At 45.5% G+C, this 20,959-nt stretch overlaps 1 protein-coding gene across 1 annotated transcript in view; it reads right to left on the reverse strand.

The window, feature by feature from the left end:
- The window catches only part of T265_02637 (hypothetical protein), a gene marked incomplete at both ends in the record, with an annotated part of 54,582 nt that overhangs the window by 27,257 nt on the left and 6,366 nt on the right, over nucleotides 1-20,959 (reverse strand). The window contains 3 exons of the mRNA XM_009166935.1: nucleotides 1,972-2,175; nucleotides 2,856-3,110; nucleotides 17,441-17,984. Coding sequence (XP_009165199.1) covers nucleotides 1,972-2,175; nucleotides 2,856-3,110; nucleotides 17,441-17,984 — 1,003 coding nt within the window. The remainder of the gene's footprint in view (nucleotides 1-1,971; nucleotides 2,176-2,855; nucleotides 3,111-17,440; nucleotides 17,985-20,959) is intronic.

Below are 20,959 nucleotides of genomic sequence, written 5' to 3' on the forward strand. Positions count from 1 at the left end.
TGTTGCTTGTCGTTTAATCCAAACGATATCGAGCCCAGAATTTTCCCGCGCATTGAGTCGTGCGTAGGTTCGAATCGACTCTGGTCAAGGCGCTGTGTGAGGTGACGAGCGTCGGCATTCTGCTGTCGTTGTTTCACATATGTATAAGTTCACATTGTGTGTGAGTAGGCGCTTGCATTGTTTGTCTCATGATAAGGTTCCAAAAATCTCGGTTAGTCACGGGGCGAATGTTCATGACAATCAAAACAGGAGTGAAATAGTGGGTGTGTATGTGTTAAACAAATTACGAGTGGTTGAAGGTAAACATTGATGAGGTAGCGACCGAACTCTGGTAAAGTGGTTGAGGATAGACGTTGACGGGATGGTAACCTACAGAATCACCACTGCACAAGGCATTAAGTTATCTTTTATCATTACGCTTGACGGGCGTAACGCTAGTCAACTATCCAACTGGGTTGAATTTGCATTGGTATTCTGTAGATGTCATCTGCCATTTAAAGAAAACCGCGGATTGTAAAAATATGCAAGGATTTGATTTTCTGGTTTACCTCCTGAACTGGTAATCACATGCAAATCAGCGGTGGTCAGTGACCTTGAAAGTACTCTCGCCTAACCAAAATGCTATGAGCAACAAATCACTGAAACGTGCAACCGGATTATACTAACTCGACGTAAAATTCGCAACTTCGGGAACTCCTTAGTTTCACCAAGATTGATTTCGGTTTACTTCTAGAAAGAGGCTGAAGCATTTTATGGCTCGAGGCGACAGTTTACATAGTTCGCGGCTGATCAGCATCTTGGACCCTCCTTACAAAGAGACTTACAAAGAGACGGAGACTCCCAGGAGGGACCTAATACTCCACTTTCTCATACTGGTTTATCTTAAATAGGGGCATTTTGCACAAAAGATGACAGCTAATGCGATGGGTGGGTTTATTGGACGAAAAAGAGCATGTGAATATCGCGCTGCTGTCTACCCAATGCACGTCCGAGATTCCAAGGCTTTGGACTGTGGAATCTTTTTCAGCATTTAGCATTCGTCCAGTAAGTAAAATATTGGAAACACAACTCAGAAAAATTTACATTTGATTTGTAAAAACCAACTCCCTAATAAAAATTACCGAACAGGGAACACGTATTTGCAAAGCAATGCAATTTTCACTGCAATGCAATTATGGGATCTGAAGGGTCTATCTCGGGTGAACCAGTTTATTTTATAGACCATGAGAGTACGGTTGCATATCCAGAAACACTTATTATCGAACGGGTTTAGGTTGATCATGACACGAGTGTATCGGTAACAAACAATCATCCTGGTTTGCTCGATATAGTCAAGAAATAAGGTCTACAATTCCGCTGACGTAAGCAAAGATGTAAAAGGATGGAATGGTATCACGCAATACGGTCAGTTTAAATGGCAACTCGAATTGGCATTGTGATAAACGGAACAAAAATGCCAGTTGACCGGGAATACGCTAATAGCAAAGCAATACCCTTATTGCTTTCAACGCCCACTAATGTCCACCTTCACTCCCTCCATCCTCCTCTCGATAAAACCCATTGCAGGACTTATGGTTTGTAGTGTGCACACCTGCGAGTATATCCACCTACTTGGCAAGTTAATCAATTCATGTGATGCGTTAAACTGAATTCGGAATGAGAAATGCAACGCATACTAGGCGTCATGAATAGGAGTAACGTCGATTGAACTCATTAAACAAACGTACGCTATTCGTACTGTGGCAGTTACGGCCCGACAAGGTCAACAAACAACAGCGGATGAAACTATCTGATGCAAACTATACTGCACCGTTGGACTGGAACATGAATCGAGAAAATCAGCTGTCCTGCCTTGATAAAAATCTTCTGCTGGAATGCAGGCAACTTGCTTCGACATAGCTGGGGAGCTGAGCTGTGGATCAAAAGAGCCCGAAAAATAAATACAAGTGGAAGGGGGTTGACATTGCTTACCTGCATGTCGAAAAGTGCGCTCGGTAGACCCACACTGTTAACGAATGTCTGGGTTGTAGGAATTGCATGCCTCAATTTCCAGTCCGTTTCCCCATCTAGTTGGTCAGTCCGAATGAAACAGGACCCGTTCCTGTCGGAAGTCCACAAGAGGACCATATCAGCAGGGACGCGCTGGTTCTTCTCTAAAGAAATCATATCACCGACCTTTAGAAAAAACAGAAAGTAAGGCCCAAATAAATCGCTGAATGCAGCTCCTCATTATGGGTCGGCAGAGTATGGTGATAGATGCGTTACTACGGAGGATTCAGTGGTGTTACATTCCTCACGGAGCAACCTAAGACAAGAAACCATGGCAATGGATAATTTCCCCAGGTAACTTAACGTATAGGAAGGACATAATGCCTACCAATACGTTATGCATGCGGTATCATCAACTACCGGGACGAGTGCTACCTTCTTGGGAATGCCGAAAACTGCGAGGCNAATTGGAAGAGCGTGCCAAAAGAAAAACAAGAATGTTGGTTGTTGAGGGTGCGGTCCTTCTACCAGAATGGGGTCCTCGTGACCCTCCATGTGCTTCGCTTGGGACATTGCCAGAAGTGGCGTTTAAACAACCTCAGCAGAATTTGTGCCGCTGGTGTCTCTCCATATTGTCCGATTGAACGTTTGGAGGGAGAGGCACACCAAAATATTTGCGGTAGGCTAGCATTAGGTCTCTTACTTCTTTTTTTCTTCTTTTCTTTTTTTCATCCTAGAGCTTTAAATAGAATTGGACGAGCCCTGTTGTTGTACGGCAGAGAAGCGTCAATCTCTCATGTGAATGATAATGATGACAGGAGTGGATGGTGATACGACAGTGACAATAGACACCTCAGAAACCATACCTTAATGTCCGCGCTGGTCACGCGGACCTGTCCGTGTCTCATAATTTTGCCATATATAGTCTGATTGACCTCACGATCACGTAGGAAACGGCGTATGTCATCGATCGCTTCGCGAATTAATGTGACACACAGAACGAAGCCCAAGGGACCCCAGTAGGTGTACAGCGCTCCAACTCTGAGGTCCGGAATAAACTGGCTGCATGCCAGAATCAGATAGATGAGGTTTAAAAAGATGCTGAACTGTTCAAAAAGTACCTGACAGGAGGTGAATAGAGAGAATGGATCACGTGCATTGGATGGAATGGAAGAAAAATACCGGGATAATGTGGAAAGATTCACACGGACGTGCTGAATACCAATGAATGGACCAACAACCGATATCAAGGAAAGCGTCCCACCACACCACTAACTCTGACTTACATTATAGTCCAATCAAGGAATGGGGCTGAGGTACGACAAAACAGCTTTTTTCGAAGGTCCATAAAGGATTATACCGGTTAACAGGTTTATCTTTTTATCGGTTAGAAAAGCGAGACAATCGATCCAGAGACAATACAACCGAGGTCCCTAATGTGGACAGAGATTCCGGAGCTGGAGACCGCAACACACTGAAATTAATAGCAGTAGTAAAAGTGTCTGTTGTCCTTGCTTATGCTTCCTCCCGTGTCGCTACTATTAATCTGAGAGCTCGAGGTAACTTAGTAGTTATGGCGTGAACCTACTGGCAGGAAGACTCGTGGTTCAAACCCAACCCCAGTATCTTGACCACTCCTATCTGGGCTTGAGCAATCTGCCTGTATCCTAGCCCTCGTGCCTCCCTCGGGTGGCATGGCAGCTGGGCACCAAAAAGAAGTTACAGCTCAGCGATTAACACTAGTTGTGAATTGCTAATGTAGTCACAAAGCGACCCAGTTAAAACCTGTGTATCTACCGATCTCATTGAGAAAAATCAACTGTAGTGTTTACAGTAACACGAAACTCCCAAATTCGATGCGTTGTGTAATATCGCACCTTTTCGCCCCTATATTTCAAAGTTCAAAAGGTCGTGGGTTACAGCATCTGGTGTGCTTAAAATACCACAAGTTTTAAACGTTGCAGGACGATGCGAAGCAGAATAATACCGAACCAAAGCCAAACTAGGGTTGAGAATCATGAGTTGTGTAGCTTAACCATTTCGGGTCATCAGTTGACAAGCGAGAATGATTATTTGACCCATTAGATCAAACGACGCGGAGTGTAAACCTACGAGCAGCACTCGTAAAAGTTGAGTGCAAAAATCACCAACAACACCAAGGAAGAACACGGATGCCTTACCGCAGTAAAGACATGTCAAATTTTTCACGAAAAGCATAGGAGAAGAATGAAAAATGGGACATGGAGAGGCTAACCTACCACAAACATGCAAGTTAACTACACTCCCGACACTCCGTCATATAATCTGGATGGAAACTGATATAGGTTAGCCGCCAAAGCTTTAAGTGTGCCCGTTCGTGTTCAGGAGAGAGGCGTTGGAACGTAGTGGCACGAGAGTTTCCATGGGAAGAGGGTGCGACCAAAACCGATAGACCGAAAGACTTATCGGTCCAAACATAATAATGAAAGTATCCAGCAAGCGCTGCCCAATTTGGTGGTGGTGACAACCTGGCTTCAGGTACCAGCTGGCGGGATTACACGTCCCATCAAGGCCGAAGATACCAATGGATGATACGGTCTAATAACAGCGAATTTTGGGTCTAGCGTTTTCTTCTTTTTTGTTAGGACCTGACAAAGTACTCGCTCCAGAAAATGGGTAGGGAGCTAACACAAATGATTTAGACAGAAGACCACACACACCGACATAAGGGGTAATTCCGACTCCTCTAAAAACAGCAAATTAGTGCTCATGGATCATTATTTCGATTAATTTTTCACGTAAATGTTACCTTTACATCCTCCTGGCGCTTCGCAGCTTAGTAATAATTATAAGTTTGTGGTACATGTATCGTTCGCTAATAAAAACGTCACACGATTCTGTAAGATGGATTGAGACCAGAGATACTAGGAGATAGTTCGGCAACAAATTATGTGCGTGTTACCTGAACCATAGGTACCATAGACAGTTGTGACACCAGCAGAAAGGTCCAATTTTTCGCGTTAGCGGCGTGTAATGTAATCGGCTCAGGTGAGACTGTAGCCAAGTCATAAGATGTTAGGGAGGGTGAGAGAGAAATGAGGGTCTCTGATGCATACAAATTAACAGCGTTCAGTATACTCATTTTTGCTTTCACCACATTGAGCTAATTTGGAATACCCCATTTATCTGCAAGGCTCATTGTAAACCAACTCGTTGTGCGATCGTGTTCAAGACCGCCGATCCTTTTGAACTACGCATAAGGACTCCTGCATTGCGCACGTGTTGCAACTTAATTCCCTACAACCGAGATGGAAATCATTCACCAGTATGATATTAACCCATCCGAAGATGCAGCGTCAAACAAGTCTGTTGATAGTCGTGTAGATAACTCGCCAAATAAAGACCAGCGTGAGATTCGCAAAGCCAGGAAATTCGGCGTTTGACTGCGTGTATCCCAAAAAAGCCGCGATCCAGTTCAAGTCGGGTCTCTCAGTGATCGACGTTCCTAATCGAGGATATGCAAAATGGGACGGAGATTGGAAGCAGTTAAACTCCTTTTCAACCTATCCGCAACAGCGGAACAAGCAAGCTTCCGGTCACTGAATTGAACACAGAACAAGACGACCCAAAAAGTCTCGCCATCTAGTTCAGTGAGCGTGAAACTTCGAAGAACAAGCTGGCTGATCTGATGTGCCATGCTTACAGTCAGTGCATCAACACCGCCACTCTGGGATATGATCTGCTCGATGCAAACAGAAGATGAAGTCAAAAGGGGGAAATGCAACTTGTGAAAAGGAACACAGCATCTGGTCCAAGCCACCATTTGTTTTGTCTCGTGTAGGGATCGAAAATGGATTTAACCNACAACTCTTGCACATAGGAGATAGAAAGGTGTTAAATAACCGTGGTAACTTTTCTGATACCACTTCATGTATAGAATGCTAACAATTGTTGTCTTCTTGTATCTGAAAATACCGTTTGTCTTGTTGAACCGCATGGCTTTGCAACAATGTTCTATTCCAGACATCTCTGTCGCTAATGCTCATCGGCGTCTGAAAGTTTACATAGAGAGGAACACCAACTTGAGTTCACCACAAGTTGTGTTCCTCAAGACTATCTTTTTCCGCTCATTTCCGACCAGGTCATCCAATCAATTACCGAAGAAGCTCCTGCTATGTTAATTAACCCGGGCGTAGAAAGACTTTATAGGGGAAACCTGAAAGACCGGGACTTACTGGCAACAACGCAATACTTGGTTCTCCCGGGTATGCGGCACATGAAATAATCCAATTAAAGACGTCATGAGATTTTCGTACGTGCCTTAGACCTTCGATGTACAAGATGCTATTACAAGACGAAAACTGATCAGTGTATCAGAATCTATAGATAAATTGGAAGAAGTTACTTATCCGGGTAGTTGCGTCACGTTGGAAGGCAACACCTCCGACGAAGCGAATGTCAGGATAGTCAAGGTCCATTCTGTTTTTTTTCAACTTGGGCATCAGTTGGTGGAGGGCAGAGTCTACGAGAAAATGATAAGTCCAGTGTTGGTTTAGGATTATGTGCTTCTAGGAACAAGGAAGACTACTTGCGTCTGATCACAAGCACCTTCGAGAATTGTATATGCTTCACGCTAACATCAGAATAACGCTGAAGCGTGATTAATGGATTTTAGCAACAAATTGGCTGCTTGTGCAGTCGATGAGTTGATTCGACTGGACCATCTACGCCGACCTGACGCAACCGATCACCTCGTCCTGCCGTTTTCTTAAACAGATTCCGACTGAAATATTCCGTTCTACACGGTGAGTAACGCGAAAAATTACCACTGAGTTTTAGCTGAACCGGCGCATTTCGTCCCCGAGGGTGGGGCATCGGATACCCACCACATTGTTGGTCTGAGGTATTGAATGTAAATAAAGAAATCGTCCAGCTGTGGTACCCCTTTGAGGTATAGCTGTCATGAAAAGCGAAGGAAGCATGACGGGAGAGAGAATGCCAGGTTACTCAAGCCTTGGAAGGGGCAGCGGAAAGCCAGTGTTTGGTTCGAACCACGGATCTTCCGGCCAGTAACTTCACAGTCTAACCACGCAAGCTCAGCACTCACCAACATGGAAATGTCACACAGCCAATGATGTTGTTCTGTCCACCCTCTTAGTCTTAACCCAAAATTCTTTCGTTCTTATTTGTCTTCTGTACTCACCGTCCTACTTCACCATAAACTATCTGCTGTTACAAGCTACGGCCACTCGGTTGTCAAACTGAACGGAGCAGAATTTAGTGGTTTTTAGTTTTCAACAAATCAGTAAATCACTCTTTTGGATCTCCCGCTTTTTACTTCGAAAAAACCCACGGTCAACTTGGCTAACGGGCAATGAATGTATGCAGCGTGGTAAACATGACCACACCCACATGGGGAATAGCTGCCACGCCACCCGAAGGAAATACGAGGGTTGAGATACTGATAGGTTGTTCACATCTAGGCAGAGGTGATCGAGATGCCATGGTTGGGTCAGAACCACAGACCTTCCGGTCCGTAAGCTAGCTCCTTAACAAGTGAACTACTTGAGCCCACTCACTTTTCAACTGTTCAGTAGACTCGCCCGACTTAATGAACTCATGAACACCCAAATGTTACTGTGCACTTGTACCACTACCAGTAGATACGCAAGATTTAACTCAGGTTCCCTGAACGATCCAGTTCAAGTCGGGTCTCTCAGTGATCGACGTTCCTAATCGAGGATATGCAAAATGGGACGGAGATTGGAAGCAGTTAAACTCCTTTTCAACCTATCCGCAACAGCGGAACAAGCAAGCTTCCGGTCACTGAATTGAACACAGAACAAGACGACCCAAAAAGTCTCGCCATCTAGTTCAGTGAGCGTGAAACTTCGAAGAACAAGCTGGCTGATCTGATGTGCCATGCTTACAGTCAGTGCATCAACACCGCCACTCTGGGATATGATCTGCTCGATGCAAACAGAAGATGAAGTCAAAAGGGGGAAATGCAACTTGTGAAAAGGAACACAGCATCTGGTCCAAACCACCATTTGTTTTGTCTCGTGTAGGGAGAGAGAATGCCAGGTTACTCAAGCCTTGGAAGGGGCAGCGGAAAGCCAGTGTTTGGTTCGAACCACGGATCTTCCGGCCAGTAACTTCACAGTCTAACCACGCAAGCTCAGCACTCACCAACATGGAAATGTCACACAGCCAATGATGTTGTTCTGTCCACCCTCTTAGTCTTAACCCAAAATTCTTTCGTTCTTATTTGTCTTCTGTACTCACCGTCCTACTTCACCATAAACTATCTGCTGTTACAAGCTACGGCCACTCGGTTGTCAAACTGAACGGAGCAGAATTTAGTGGTTTTTAGTTTTCAACAAATCAGTAAATCACTCTTTTGGATCTCCCGCTTTTTACTTCGAAAAAACCCACGGTCAACTTGGCTAACGGGCAATGAATGTATGCAGCGTGGTAAACATGACCACACCCACATGGGGAATAGCTGCCACGCCACCCGAAGGAAATACGAGGGTTGAGATACTGATAGGTTGTTCACATCTAGGCAGAGGTGATCGAGATGCCATGGTTGGGTCAGAACCACAGACCTTCCGGTCCGTAAGCTAGCTCCTTAACAAGTGAACTACTTGAGCCCACTCACTTTTCAACTGTTCAGTAGACTCGCCCGACTTAATGAACTCATGAACACCCAAATGTTACTGTGCACTTGTACCACTACCAGTAGATACGCAAGATTTAACTCAGGTTCCCTGAACGATGGAGTTCGCAGTGGTCCAAATTCGAAACGGTACCCTCAAATGGGACGTTTTCATCACCTAGAAGTTCACCAACCCATTTTCTGGGGCTTTGTTAGTCGTTTCGATGACCTCAGACCATTTGCTTGTAGTCAACCCTGCCGGTAACCTTCACATACTTTGAAAGAGTCGGACGCAACACCTAGAAGTAGCTGCACTGATGTGAAGTCCAACCGCGCACCTTAAAAGCCATCTCAATCCACCCAATGGGAACAACTCACAAACCACCCAACAGCCCAAGAACGGTTTCGTCCTTCTTCGGGCTCATCAAGTAGGTGCAGTCCTAGAGTCCCCGTTAACTTTAGGTCTTACTTGAACCTAAACTGCGCAAAATGCACCAATTTACACACTAATTTGGTTTTCACCGGAGACTGGACTGAATCACATCTGAATCTACCGAGTGAATACGCTGCACAAATTCTGTTTCATGTTTTATTTGGTATACCGTAGTATATTCTACTAAAGGAAAATACTCACAGGGTCGCTGAAAACACTTCGAAAGCGCACTCTCTAATCTCGATTGATTCAATGCACAACACGATTTTCAGTCAATCTAGCATGTGGAACTTCTGCAGGGATGGAAGCGCTTTATTATTGGTTAACTGTGACCTGAAAACATCTTCCTGAAGGCTTCAGAGGAATCAGACCTGTATTGTAATCCGGTTAGCTTTAACAAACGTAGAAACAGACAGATGCTGTTTAGATGGGACCGTGAGTGTCACCTGTTACAGTGAACAGGTCCTGGCCATTAAGTTAAGCCACAAGCTTTTAACCGCTTTTCCAATCTTATTATGTCTTAACTGCACTTCAGCTGGGCTAATAACACTAACTGGAATACATAATGCGATAACTAATTAGAGAAAAACAGCTAGATATTGTCGGTTTCACAGCCTGCGTGGCATTAGTGAGTATCGTATGCTCTAACTATGATAATCGAACATACGTATGAATGTGCGAAGTTTGTCTCCATGAACCAGATGAAGGCTAACACGGATGCGTGCACCTGAGCTAAGCAAAACGATGAACTTTAGGACTTATAGAGGAGCATCACATAGGTACGAAGGCGACCATAGCCATGAGAAGGGTATGGCGAATATAGCCCCCCTCAGTATGTTTGGTAGTATCTACACAAAGGCGAAGGTCACCCTTGTCATCAGTGAAGAGTTAGTTTACATCTTTCAGTAGTGAAGGTGAACTCAACTTGTGCAGATTGATGTGTGTAGCTAGTTTTGGTTAACATGCCTGTCTTGTGCAGCGCGATCGAGCCGAATAATCGAATTCTCTAGACACGCTTTACTACGTCACACTCGACTTGGACAGAGCAGTTTACGTCGTCCGATATTTCCGAAGACAATTAAACTTGCTTTGGTTGAGGAACCATCCATACAACCCTACTGCTTGATACATTGAGTGACATGGGTTGGGAGGTATTGGATTTCCACAAGTGTGCTCTGCAGATAACCATAGACAGTGTGTGAAAGGATGAAGTGCGTAGCGACAGAAGCATCGACTAAAAGTTATAATACAGCTCCACCTGAGTTACAGTTGGGTGTCGCGTGTGAACACAGTAGTTCAACTCACATTAACTTAGGGTGCGTTCGAACAGCCGCTGCGCTTTCGTCCACCGATAACTGGGAGTAAGGGCGAGATAGTCGTGCATTGGGGGCAATGCCCTAACTACGTCATAGACACAGAAATAAAAGAGTATTCTAAACAAGTGTAAAAGGTGGTGGTTAAGCACTGCGTCATTTTTTGTCGATTGCTAAAGGTTGATTTACGCCGTCCTGAAATACCCATCCAGAGAAATGACAGTTGCGAACACAGGCCGATTTCGCTGGTAAGACAATCAGCTGACGGTCCTAAGGTAGCTTCTTTCCTGTACATAGCTGATCGTGAATAGTTCTGCGAGACAGATAGCCTTTTGGGATGCAAAATAAACCGTCTTATCGGCCTCAGTCGACCGAAAAAAATAACATGGCAACCGACTCGCAAATGGTGGAAATCTGCCTATTTACCGGCATTTCAGATATAAAATTCGAACGAAAGAACTCGTAGTCATCTTATTTTTAGGAGACTGCATCGCCTGTAATAAGTTTACCGTACTGACTGTCAGGCTGCGGTGAAAGGTGTGGTTCACTAGAGTAATGCAAATCCGCTTGTCATCACAAACCACGTGACAAACTATACACGTATGACACGTACAAGATACGTCACTGCTGTTACTCTAAGATTCTAAGAGCCGACGGAAAACGCACAAATTGCTCTCCAATTAAGAGCACTCAGCACATGTCCATAACTGTGTCCATGCCAGTGGGGCTTGGTAGCTGTAACTGTACCTAACACAAGAAAGACCAAAGGACAGTGCGGGAGAACAACTACACTACGCGAAGAAAGCAAGTTCCAGGAAGCGTCAACAACAACGGTGTTGGGAGCTATATGAAGCCTTGGAATAAGAATACTGAAATCACTGTCCTAATTATGAAACAAGAGAGATGAGGAAAGTAGTGGAGGAAGAAATGCGTGTCGGATACTCAACTAATGGAAGGTTCTTGAAGCCCCTGAAAGAGATTCCTTACCCCGAATAAGTTAGACAGAACTAAGTACCACGTAAATACCATACATAAATGCACAGCAGCCACACTAGTTAAAATATGCGCTGCAATCACTGAAACTCAATAGCGATAAAAAACCACACGTTGAGCATTTCCATTAACCGAAAACTTTTCACGTTGTCGTTGCCATGGTGCATAACCCATATACATACACACACACGAATTGATCAAACAAAACTAACAGACTTACTAAGGGGACAAAACTCCAGATACTGTATTTCTGGTTATTGATCTTGTTACTGGGGAACTTTTGTGTTTTGCTGGGACGACCGAGGTTGACCATACGAGCGTGATAGACTTTCTTCGGTTGGCAGCAATTGCGACACCGATCGGAGCAACTGTGCGACAAGAAAGGAAATCAGCATAAAGATGAACGTGATTTGATGGAGAACAGAACAACCGTGTCGCTAGCAGACGCAATGTTGGTACAAAGATACAGAAAAACCATAGAAGGGCTTGGAAATAATTTAACGTAAGACCTGAAACTTCATGTGTGGGATATGTTTCAAAACAGAGCGACTTTGAGAAACTATTGTAGCAAAGGGATACAAGTCAAGAACAACTTTCAACTAACACAGATCACTTTTGTTTTGTTACTAGAAGTTTGCTGTCTAAAAACAGGATTGATGTTGCGCCCCACATAGAAGTTCATAGTGCAAGATGATTACCGCTGCAGAAACCTGGATGGTAGTAACCCCACGTTGAACAGGATTGCTTGACCACTTTCTTAAAAATACCTTGTCCGGACCTCCCAGACCCAGCTATTGCCTTCAATGCACCTTTTCCAACCAACCCCCCACTTGACAGCCCACTGACAGTGCTGGATTTATGCGCCAATTTATCAGCTCCCGCCTGCAATGCAAATCACTGTCCTAATTATGAAACAAGAGAGATGAGGAAAGTAGTGGAGGAAGAAATGCGTGTCGGATACTCAACTAATGGAAGGTTCTTGAAGCCCCTGAAAGAGATTCCTTACCCCAAATAAGTTAGACAGAACTAAGTACCACGTAAATACCATACATAAATGCACAGCAGCCACACTAGTTAAAATATGCGCTGCAATCACTGAAACTCAATAGCGATAAAAAACCACACGTTGAGCATTTCCATTAACCGAAAACTTTTCACGTTGTCGTTGCCATGGTGCATAACCCATATACATACACACACACGAATTGATCAAACAAAACTAACAGACTTACTAAGGGGACAAAACTCCAGATACTGTATTTCTGGTTATTGATCTTGTTACTGGGGAACTTTTGTGTTTTGCTGGGACGACCGAGGTTGACCATACGAGCGTGATAGACTTTCTTCGGTTGGCAGCAATTGCGACACCGATCGGAGCAACTGTGCGACAAGAAAGGAAATCAGCATAAAGATGAACGTGATTTGATGGAGAACAGAACAACCGTGTCGCTAGCAGACGCAATGTTGGTACAAAGATACAGAAAAACCATAGAAGGGCTTGGAAATAATTTAACGTAAGACCTGAAACTTCATGTGTGGGATATGTTTCAAAACAGAGCGACTTTGAGAAACTATTGTAGCAAAGGGATACAAGTCAAGAACAACTTTCAACTAACACAGATCACTTTTGTTTTGTTACTAGAAGTTTGCTGTCTAAAAACAGGATTGATGTTGCGCCCCACATAGAAGTTCATAGTGCAAGATGATTACCGCTGCAGAAACCTGGATGGTAGTAACCCCACGTTGAACAGGATTGCTTGACCACTTTCTTAAAAATACCTTGTCCGGACCTCCCAGACCCAGCTATTGCCTTCAATGCATAGCTCCTTTTCCAACCAACCCCCCACTTGACAACCCACTGACAGTGCTGGATTTATGCGCCAATTTATCAGCTCCCGCCTGCAATGCGCAGCTACCTAACCCCCCCCCCAAACCATATGGGAACGAAACTGCGGCAGCTACAACCACTGTAAGATGAGTACGCGGTTATTACAGCTGACAATGATGATGATGATGACCTCCCAGACCGCCTCGCAGCACGGTGATTCGTAGTACGGGGCCACGACGTCCATCGTCTGTCTGCTTCCTTTTGGCCTTCCTGGCATCAGTGCGCCTCATGGAACGAAGTTCCAGTCGGTGTAGCCCGCGGGATCATTGCAACACTCAAGCCCGACCACCACATCAAGGTGGCAGCTTTAGATCGGATCAAGTACATATATTTAAAGCATACCAATCACGATGGTGGAGAGTGGTAACAAAATACCATTGACACGCTTGCTTAGTAGTACCCCGTATGTTTGTGGACATAATAAGTTCCTTGCTCGAGATAGCTTAGTGGTTCGAACCCGACCCCAGCATCTCGACTGCTCCTGTCTAACTTTGGGCAACCTGGTAGTACCCTAGCCCTCGTGCCTCTTCCGTTGGCGTGGCAGCTAGGCACCGGAAAGATGCTACAGGTGACAGGACACTGGAAGCTCTCCAAAAGCCCTTCTACAAAAGTAGTCGCGATAAGGATGTCCGACGTATCCATTCTTATTTACTTCTGCGATCAGTGAGTCAATAAAATGGATTCTAAAAGGTCCTCAAAACCCTGGTGTTCAGATAGAAAATAGCGAAAACGGTGTCCATGTGGAACTCGGAAACGGTATCCTTCTTCTAAGTGGATCAGAAGGTGCAGTTGTTCTGGGGCGAGCTGAGCAAATCACCTCGTCCTTTGGGGTCGCTTTGTACCCACAGGTCTTGCAGTCACTTACAATCCAAGAAGAGACACTCGAGGTTGTAGATGGTTCTGCGCATCTCGGAAGTTGTATACGCTCCAACTGTAGTGTGACGGATGAGATCGGTGCACGAATTTCTGAAATCCTGGTCAAGTTGGCTAATATGAAACACCTTATGGTCCCCTCGTGTAGCTTGGAACCTACGCACAGAAGGGGTGTAACGGCTGAACGAGCTTGTGGAGATTCACAATTCAAGACTGCCGCTCCTCCTGGGACACAAATCAATTCCGGTCACTCAATTTCTGACAGACAGCTTTCCTTCAGGTCCTCGCAAGTCAACAAGAAGCGTGCCAATCCATCATCTACGAAGAAACCACCAAAAATCGGCAGCTTCGATTTGAGCTAGCTCAACTACTGTGTGCAGTAAACCAAAACTAGTGGCGAGCACACGGGTGTATCCTGACAACATTGAAAAGGGACTATGCTTGTGGCATTCCGTACTGTCTGTTCGATTTCTCCAGTACGATCAAGTGACCATTGGATATTCCCGAGCATGCTATTTCTGATTGGTACAACAGGCAACGCGTGTGACGGTATACACAAACCCCTCAAACGTCAAATACTGAGTTAGGACATGAGAGACCAGATGATCAGAAGTGGAGAAGGCTTCTGTCGGTGGAGAATCTATGGCAAAACGCACTGAATCTATGGGGGAAGAAAACGCCTTCAAAATGGGACACATCAACAGTCGCCCCTATCTTCCAAAAGGGCATCTGAAAACAATCGTGGCATTAGCCTGTTAGTTGTAGTATCAAAGGTGCTCCCTGGTTGGCTGAACACAGAAACAGTCAGGTCCATAGTCACCAAGCTGGTTCCGTTCTGGCCGAGGATACGTCGATCACAGTTACCCTCCGACATCCTGCAGCAGCAACGCTTCAACATTGGTGTTTTTCGATCTCAGTTGTGCCTTGCCGTGAGTCGTCTGGCACTGTGGAGGAAAGATCCACCCATGAATTCTCGAACCACATCAAAAAGCTTAACACCAACTGCCATGGACACATGATGGTCTACTGTAAGCTCTCGCCTGAGTTCAACACTCTAAGTGGTGTCAGGAAAAGCTGCCTCTTCAACTTTTCTCTCCAACTTTGTCATTGATTCTGTCGTGAAAGACTTCCCAAGTCTCTAACGCTTGTAGATTTGAAATTCACCCAGGGCGTTCTCTCGCAGATATCAAGTGTACAGATGACAGCTCTTCTTGAATCTGATGCCCTCATAATGTAGACGATGTTAAATAATCTATCTCACGGTTTGACATGCCATCCCCACCTGCAAAGTGTCGAGTACTACTGCGAGAATGAGTAAGCTCGAACCCAAACTTCGTATCGATTGATGAAGTAGGTAACTTTTTTCTGTCTGGGTATCTATATCAGTCCCGTTGGTCTGATCAGGGACAATAGTTCCATCCGGATTGGGAAGGCCAGAACAGCCAGGATGGTTATTTCTGTTTCCCTGGATGAGGACCCCGAAATGGGACAAGTCAATGGTTTTAGGCACTGACGGATGGCTTAGTAGCGTGCTCAATAGCGCATGTATCCAAACCATTTCTATCAATGCAAACTTTCCCTTATCGATCTCCCCGATGGAAAGTTCACTAATACCCCTGTATTCACGCATAACGCATATCGGTTACCGTCCCTAATACGTAGCTATCCGCCTGTACCTCCAAAGACCACCGACAAAGCGAAATGCGGCGGCTGTAATTACTGTGTGACGTGTTCGCGGTTCTTACTTCTGAAGATGCTGATAGGCACGGGCCTGAACAATTGGTCCATTCGATTTCTAGGGAATCACTTTATCCTCAATAGTCTAAGCGCAAAACTCACCCCGGTTTCAGATGCGCTGCTTTTCTCAAAACCATTGATCCAGTCATCGATAGTCGATGCAGGACGACGGTCGACAGTACGAATGTAAACCAAAATGGTTAGGCTAGTGTTCAAGGTAAAAGGAATCTGACTCCGGAAGCTATCATTCTGTTATCCCCTCTGAGGTTGTTAGTGAAATGATGGAAAAAACCATCAAGGCGAAAGTAGCACAGCGTATCCAAAGTGTGTACCTCGTCACCATAACATAACCTAATCTATTAGCTACCTTTTACCATCGTAAAAGTATGAATCCTCTTCGTAAGTCATCGTCATTGAAGGCATAACATCAGTGTTCAAAACAGATGCTTCGCTGCCGCTAAAGGTACCTTGATTCTATTGGCCTTTAAGTGTGTTGGTTTCAGTGAGGTTGAAGCTATGAGTCTTGATGATCAGTCGTGGATTCTTGAAATACGCCTTCCTGATTGGTAGAACGTTGTGTGTGCGTGTCAATGGAATTTTGTTGCCACTATCCATCATCGTGATTGGTGTGCCTTTAATGTGCACTTGATCCGACCTAAAGCTGTCACCTTGATGTCGTGGATGGGCTTGAGTATTGCAATGATCCTGCGGGTTACACCGGCTGGAATTTAGTTCCATGAGGCGCACTCATGCCAGGAAGGCCAAAAGCAAGCAGACAGACGGACAGCGAAATACCGAACTACGAATCAGCGCCATCATCATCACCAATGACAGTAACATCAGTCTTGGCACTGATGCTTCACTGCCGTACAACCATAAGGTTCGTTTATATACATATATATATATATAATTGTATTAAAAGCCCAAGGATGGAAAGGAGAGAAAAAGAATGGGTGAGGGAGTGGAACTAGTGCTGGCCTACGTCAAGCATTCTGGAATGCCTACACCTCCAACTGCTCAATCAGACAATCTTGAAGGAAACTGATAGCACGAACGCCAATGAGAAGTTTGCCATAGCAACACTGTAAGCAGATCGTCTTTTTTCTCGTCTTCACAGTGAAAACCAGTCTGATTATTTATTATATAATGACTAGTATTATTGTCTGATTAGTTGTTAGATACTGTAAAATGCGCTTATGGTCGCTGTCCAAAATATCTACAACAGAACTGTTCTACTATTGTCAGACGTTCAAAACGGCTATTTTTAGTGCACTTATCTCCACCATCACCTTCTGGAAATACTCAGCTTATCTTAGTGGTCGATCAAGTGCTGTTAACATAACGTCACCGTCTACTGAAAACCCCATCCAGGGCGATTATTCAGTTGTCTGACACGTACGGTTCACATTCAATGATCTGTTTGCCTTCATCACGCGTATCAACAAGTTTGGGAAAACGTGTGCGTCAGACCATTGTCCTTCTGATAAGACATACCATGAATAAAAGTGATTTGCCTTCTATTTTTCAATGGGTAGTTTCATTTATGAAAATATATTGCGATATCTCGGATATCGTACCAACTGAAACGCTGACCGATCAGCAGAATCGAACGCACCAATGAAGTCGGGGAATAGCAAGATCGTGGGTCGTCTGTACATGTGGCGTTGCCCTAACACCTGACGGAGTGTGAAGATGTGGTTAACGCAGCCTCTACCCGGTCGAAATCCTGCTTGATTCTCACGAGTCAAGACTTCGCGTGCCGCCATGAGGCGACGAAGAATCAATGACGCCAGAAGCCTTATCACAACAGGCGTCAAGCTAACGCCTCTGTGGTTGCTACGTTCACTGCGAGTGCCCTTTTTGAAAAGGGGTACCACTATCGATTCACCCCAGTTGTCTGGGACGGTCTCCTTCTTCCAGATAAACCCAAATAGGCTAGACAGGCACTGACTGAGGAATCCACCGCCATCCTTGAAGAGAGCAGGTGGAAGGTCGTCAGGACCAGCAGCGCGATGACACTTGAGTAGAGAAATGCATTCGGACACTTCTGAGACTGAAGGCGGCTGTGCGGAGCGGTCCAAACGTTCTGCTTTGCTGCATATCAGGGAGCCATCTTGGTCCCTGATTGTTTCACTGACAAGGGGTTTCCGAGGACCAGTCGAACGAATCAAGTGGAACAGGTGGACATGGAGGTTAGTTAGTTTCAAATATCATGACTACCTGAGCCGGGATACTGCCAAGGTGCGCGCATCTAGGAAGGAGAACGATTAGGATCATCGATGATAGCATTTGGCTGGTAAGTCCGATGGCATCTCAGGGGGTAGGTGCCAGCGTACTATTGAGGAAGTACCAATTTTTAGGGACATGTCGGGATTGCATAACTGAACCTAGAGGGCAGGGAGGCTTTTCTTGAACTTGCAGCAATTGAACCTGGATTCCTGTATATCCTCGGGGTTCGCGAATGCATATGGTCTTTCCAAGAGCGATTCGGTTCGTGGTCTTGATGACCTGTCCGCATTGTTCAACAGTTGGTTGAATTCCTAAGTAAGCGCTCGTCTGATCTGTTTGTCCCCATATGAGCAAACATGACCATCCCAGACAACACGTGTTCAAAGAATGGGCCCGTATTGAGTTCGGCAGCTACACAGGAATCGGCCTGATTCCTAGGTCACTTTTCTTTCGTCGCCTTGTAGCGGCTCCGTGAAGCACGGGTTTGAGAACGGCAGGTAGGATTCCGTCTTGGCAGGTGTTACATTGACCAAATTTTCACACTGTCAGGTGAAAGAACGATATACCTGTAGATTTCCCTCGATTTTATTTTTTTGGGATTTCATAGTTGTATTTGAATTGTTTGAACAGTCTTACCAGTCTTTAACACGCTTGCTTAGTAGTACCCCGTATGTTTGTGGACACAATAAGTTCCCTGCTCGAGATAGGTCAGTGGTTAAAGTTTCAGCTTACGAACCCGACCCCAGCATCTCGACTGCTCCTGTCTAACTTTGGACAACCTGGTAGTACCCTAGCCCTCGTGCCTCTTCCGTTGGCGTGGCAGCTAGGCACGAAAGGTGCTACAGGTGAACGATTTATTGGGTGAGTACACTGGGAGCTCTTCAAAAGCCCGGCACGGCTGTAACAAGAGCCTTCTCCGTCTCCCGGTATTCGATGTCCACCAGAGCTCTCGGTCCTTTTTGGACTCTTCACTACTTGGCGTTTGAAGGATTTGCGTTCGCCGTCGTACTCGTCACCTGCTGGTATGGATTTCCTGGCATCAGATAGGTATCTCGACGACATCCAGCGTAATGTAATCCAATCGAAAAAGTCGGACAGATAAAACAACGCCGCTAACATAGCTTTTTTTCACATGTTGTCATGCTTAATCCACATGCTCACTGCCACCACAGTATTATTCTACTGTGGAGAGTTGTCGGGCAAGCTCAGATCGATAGTGTTGAGCTATGGTAGTTCTTCGAAGACATGCTTCTTGGTGACTTGCGAGGGTTTAGAGGAAAAGGAATTGTCAGGCGTGCACGCACCATGGCGTGGTCGGAATCACGTGCTGTGCCTCAATAAGGGACGTCAGGCTTGACTTATGTCTCCCCACCAATGGCTGATGGCCACGAGGTCTAACTGGGTCCGCGGTTGATTTGCAGTTTGTGGCTGCCAGTCTACGCGCTGAGAACGTTTATGTTGAAAGTTCCTAATTGCCAGAAACAGTTCATGATCAGCACACAACAGAAGGAGTCGATCTCCGTTGTTTGTGCAGCGAGCATCGACTCCAACTCGACCGCCCGAATGTTATTCCAAGGAGCTCAGACGACTTACATGAACATTCATAAAGCCTGCAAGGATCACGTTGTCAGTGCTTTTGCCTGAAGAATGAGCCGGGATGACTTTCTATAGAAAACATCGTTCTCGGCAATAACACTGCAGTCTGTTGATGCCTAGTCCAATACTACAAACATACAGCGATTTTATACCGAAAAGATTGATTGATCTGGATGACCGGGTGGCGCAAAGACGACTGTTCACTGGTATCCAATCTAGCTGAGTGCGTTCAACTCTGGGGCCATATATTTCACCAGTCCTCGCTTCTGGGTCACCAGATACGGACAGAGAAACGTGAACGACCTGAGTCCGTTCTTGGCTTTCTGAGATTCATAACCACATCGGTGTCTCGTATGCGCGCTTCGAAGACACGGAATACAGAATTTCAAGGAAATACAAGGTTTCAAATGACATGACGTTTGCTTGTGTGGTGGGAATGGGGTTGGAGAGGGACATCGGTGGACAAAGAACTGTGCGGGCAAATGAAACTTCCCGATTGCCCAGATCAGGGAAGGGGATTTGGCTGAGGTACTCCACTTTGGGTCTTTGAGTCAAAAGTCTGACCCGCAAGGCAGCAGACAGTAGTTTTATTTGGGGACCCTGCCTGGAACCAATGACTCATTAGTCTGGCCTGCTCGGCTGCTGGGAGTTGGCCTAACCGGAGGGCGCAGGAAGTAAAGTACTACTGTCTCACTCTTGATGCGGCTACACACAACATGTGCCTTTTAAGCAACACCGAACTCTTTGGTTTTAAAAGTATTTCGATCGTACTGGATAATGAGCCGGTGGTCACGGCCAACCGTTTAGTGGTCACTGTGCGGTTTTTAGGGCCGACCTTTTCTAGCCCGTTTCTTCGGATGGAAGGGAGCATAACTGCTTCCATGAATATGGGCAAGCTGTTCGTCTGGGGGAATCACCTTACTGATTTCATACCCCTATCCCAAACAGAACGACCTTACTCCCAGACCACCTCGTATCACGCTGATTCGTCTCTGCTTGATTGGATACCCGTAGACAGTCGCCTCTGTGCGGTTCGTTTGGCAACATCGGTGAGAGAATCTAGAGGAAGTGAGGTTCATCGCACCTTGTTTATTGTTTCTGCTTACGCCCCAACTGACTGTAGCTCTCAATCTGCCAAGGACAGTTTCTATGACGCTCTAGGTGCCCTTCTACAACAGGCTAAAAGCTCAGATATCGTTGTGGTTGCTGGTGATATGAACGCCCAGGTAGGTAGACTAAGCGCTGCTGAGGCCCGATTGGGTGGTCGTCTT

Source organism: Opisthorchis viverrini, assembly GCF_000715545.1.
Source record: "Opisthorchis viverrini unplaced genomic scaffold opera_v5_33, whole genome shotgun sequence".
In the NCBI taxonomy this organism is placed as follows: Eukaryota; Metazoa; Platyhelminthes; class Trematoda; order Opisthorchiida; family Opisthorchiidae; genus Opisthorchis; species Opisthorchis viverrini.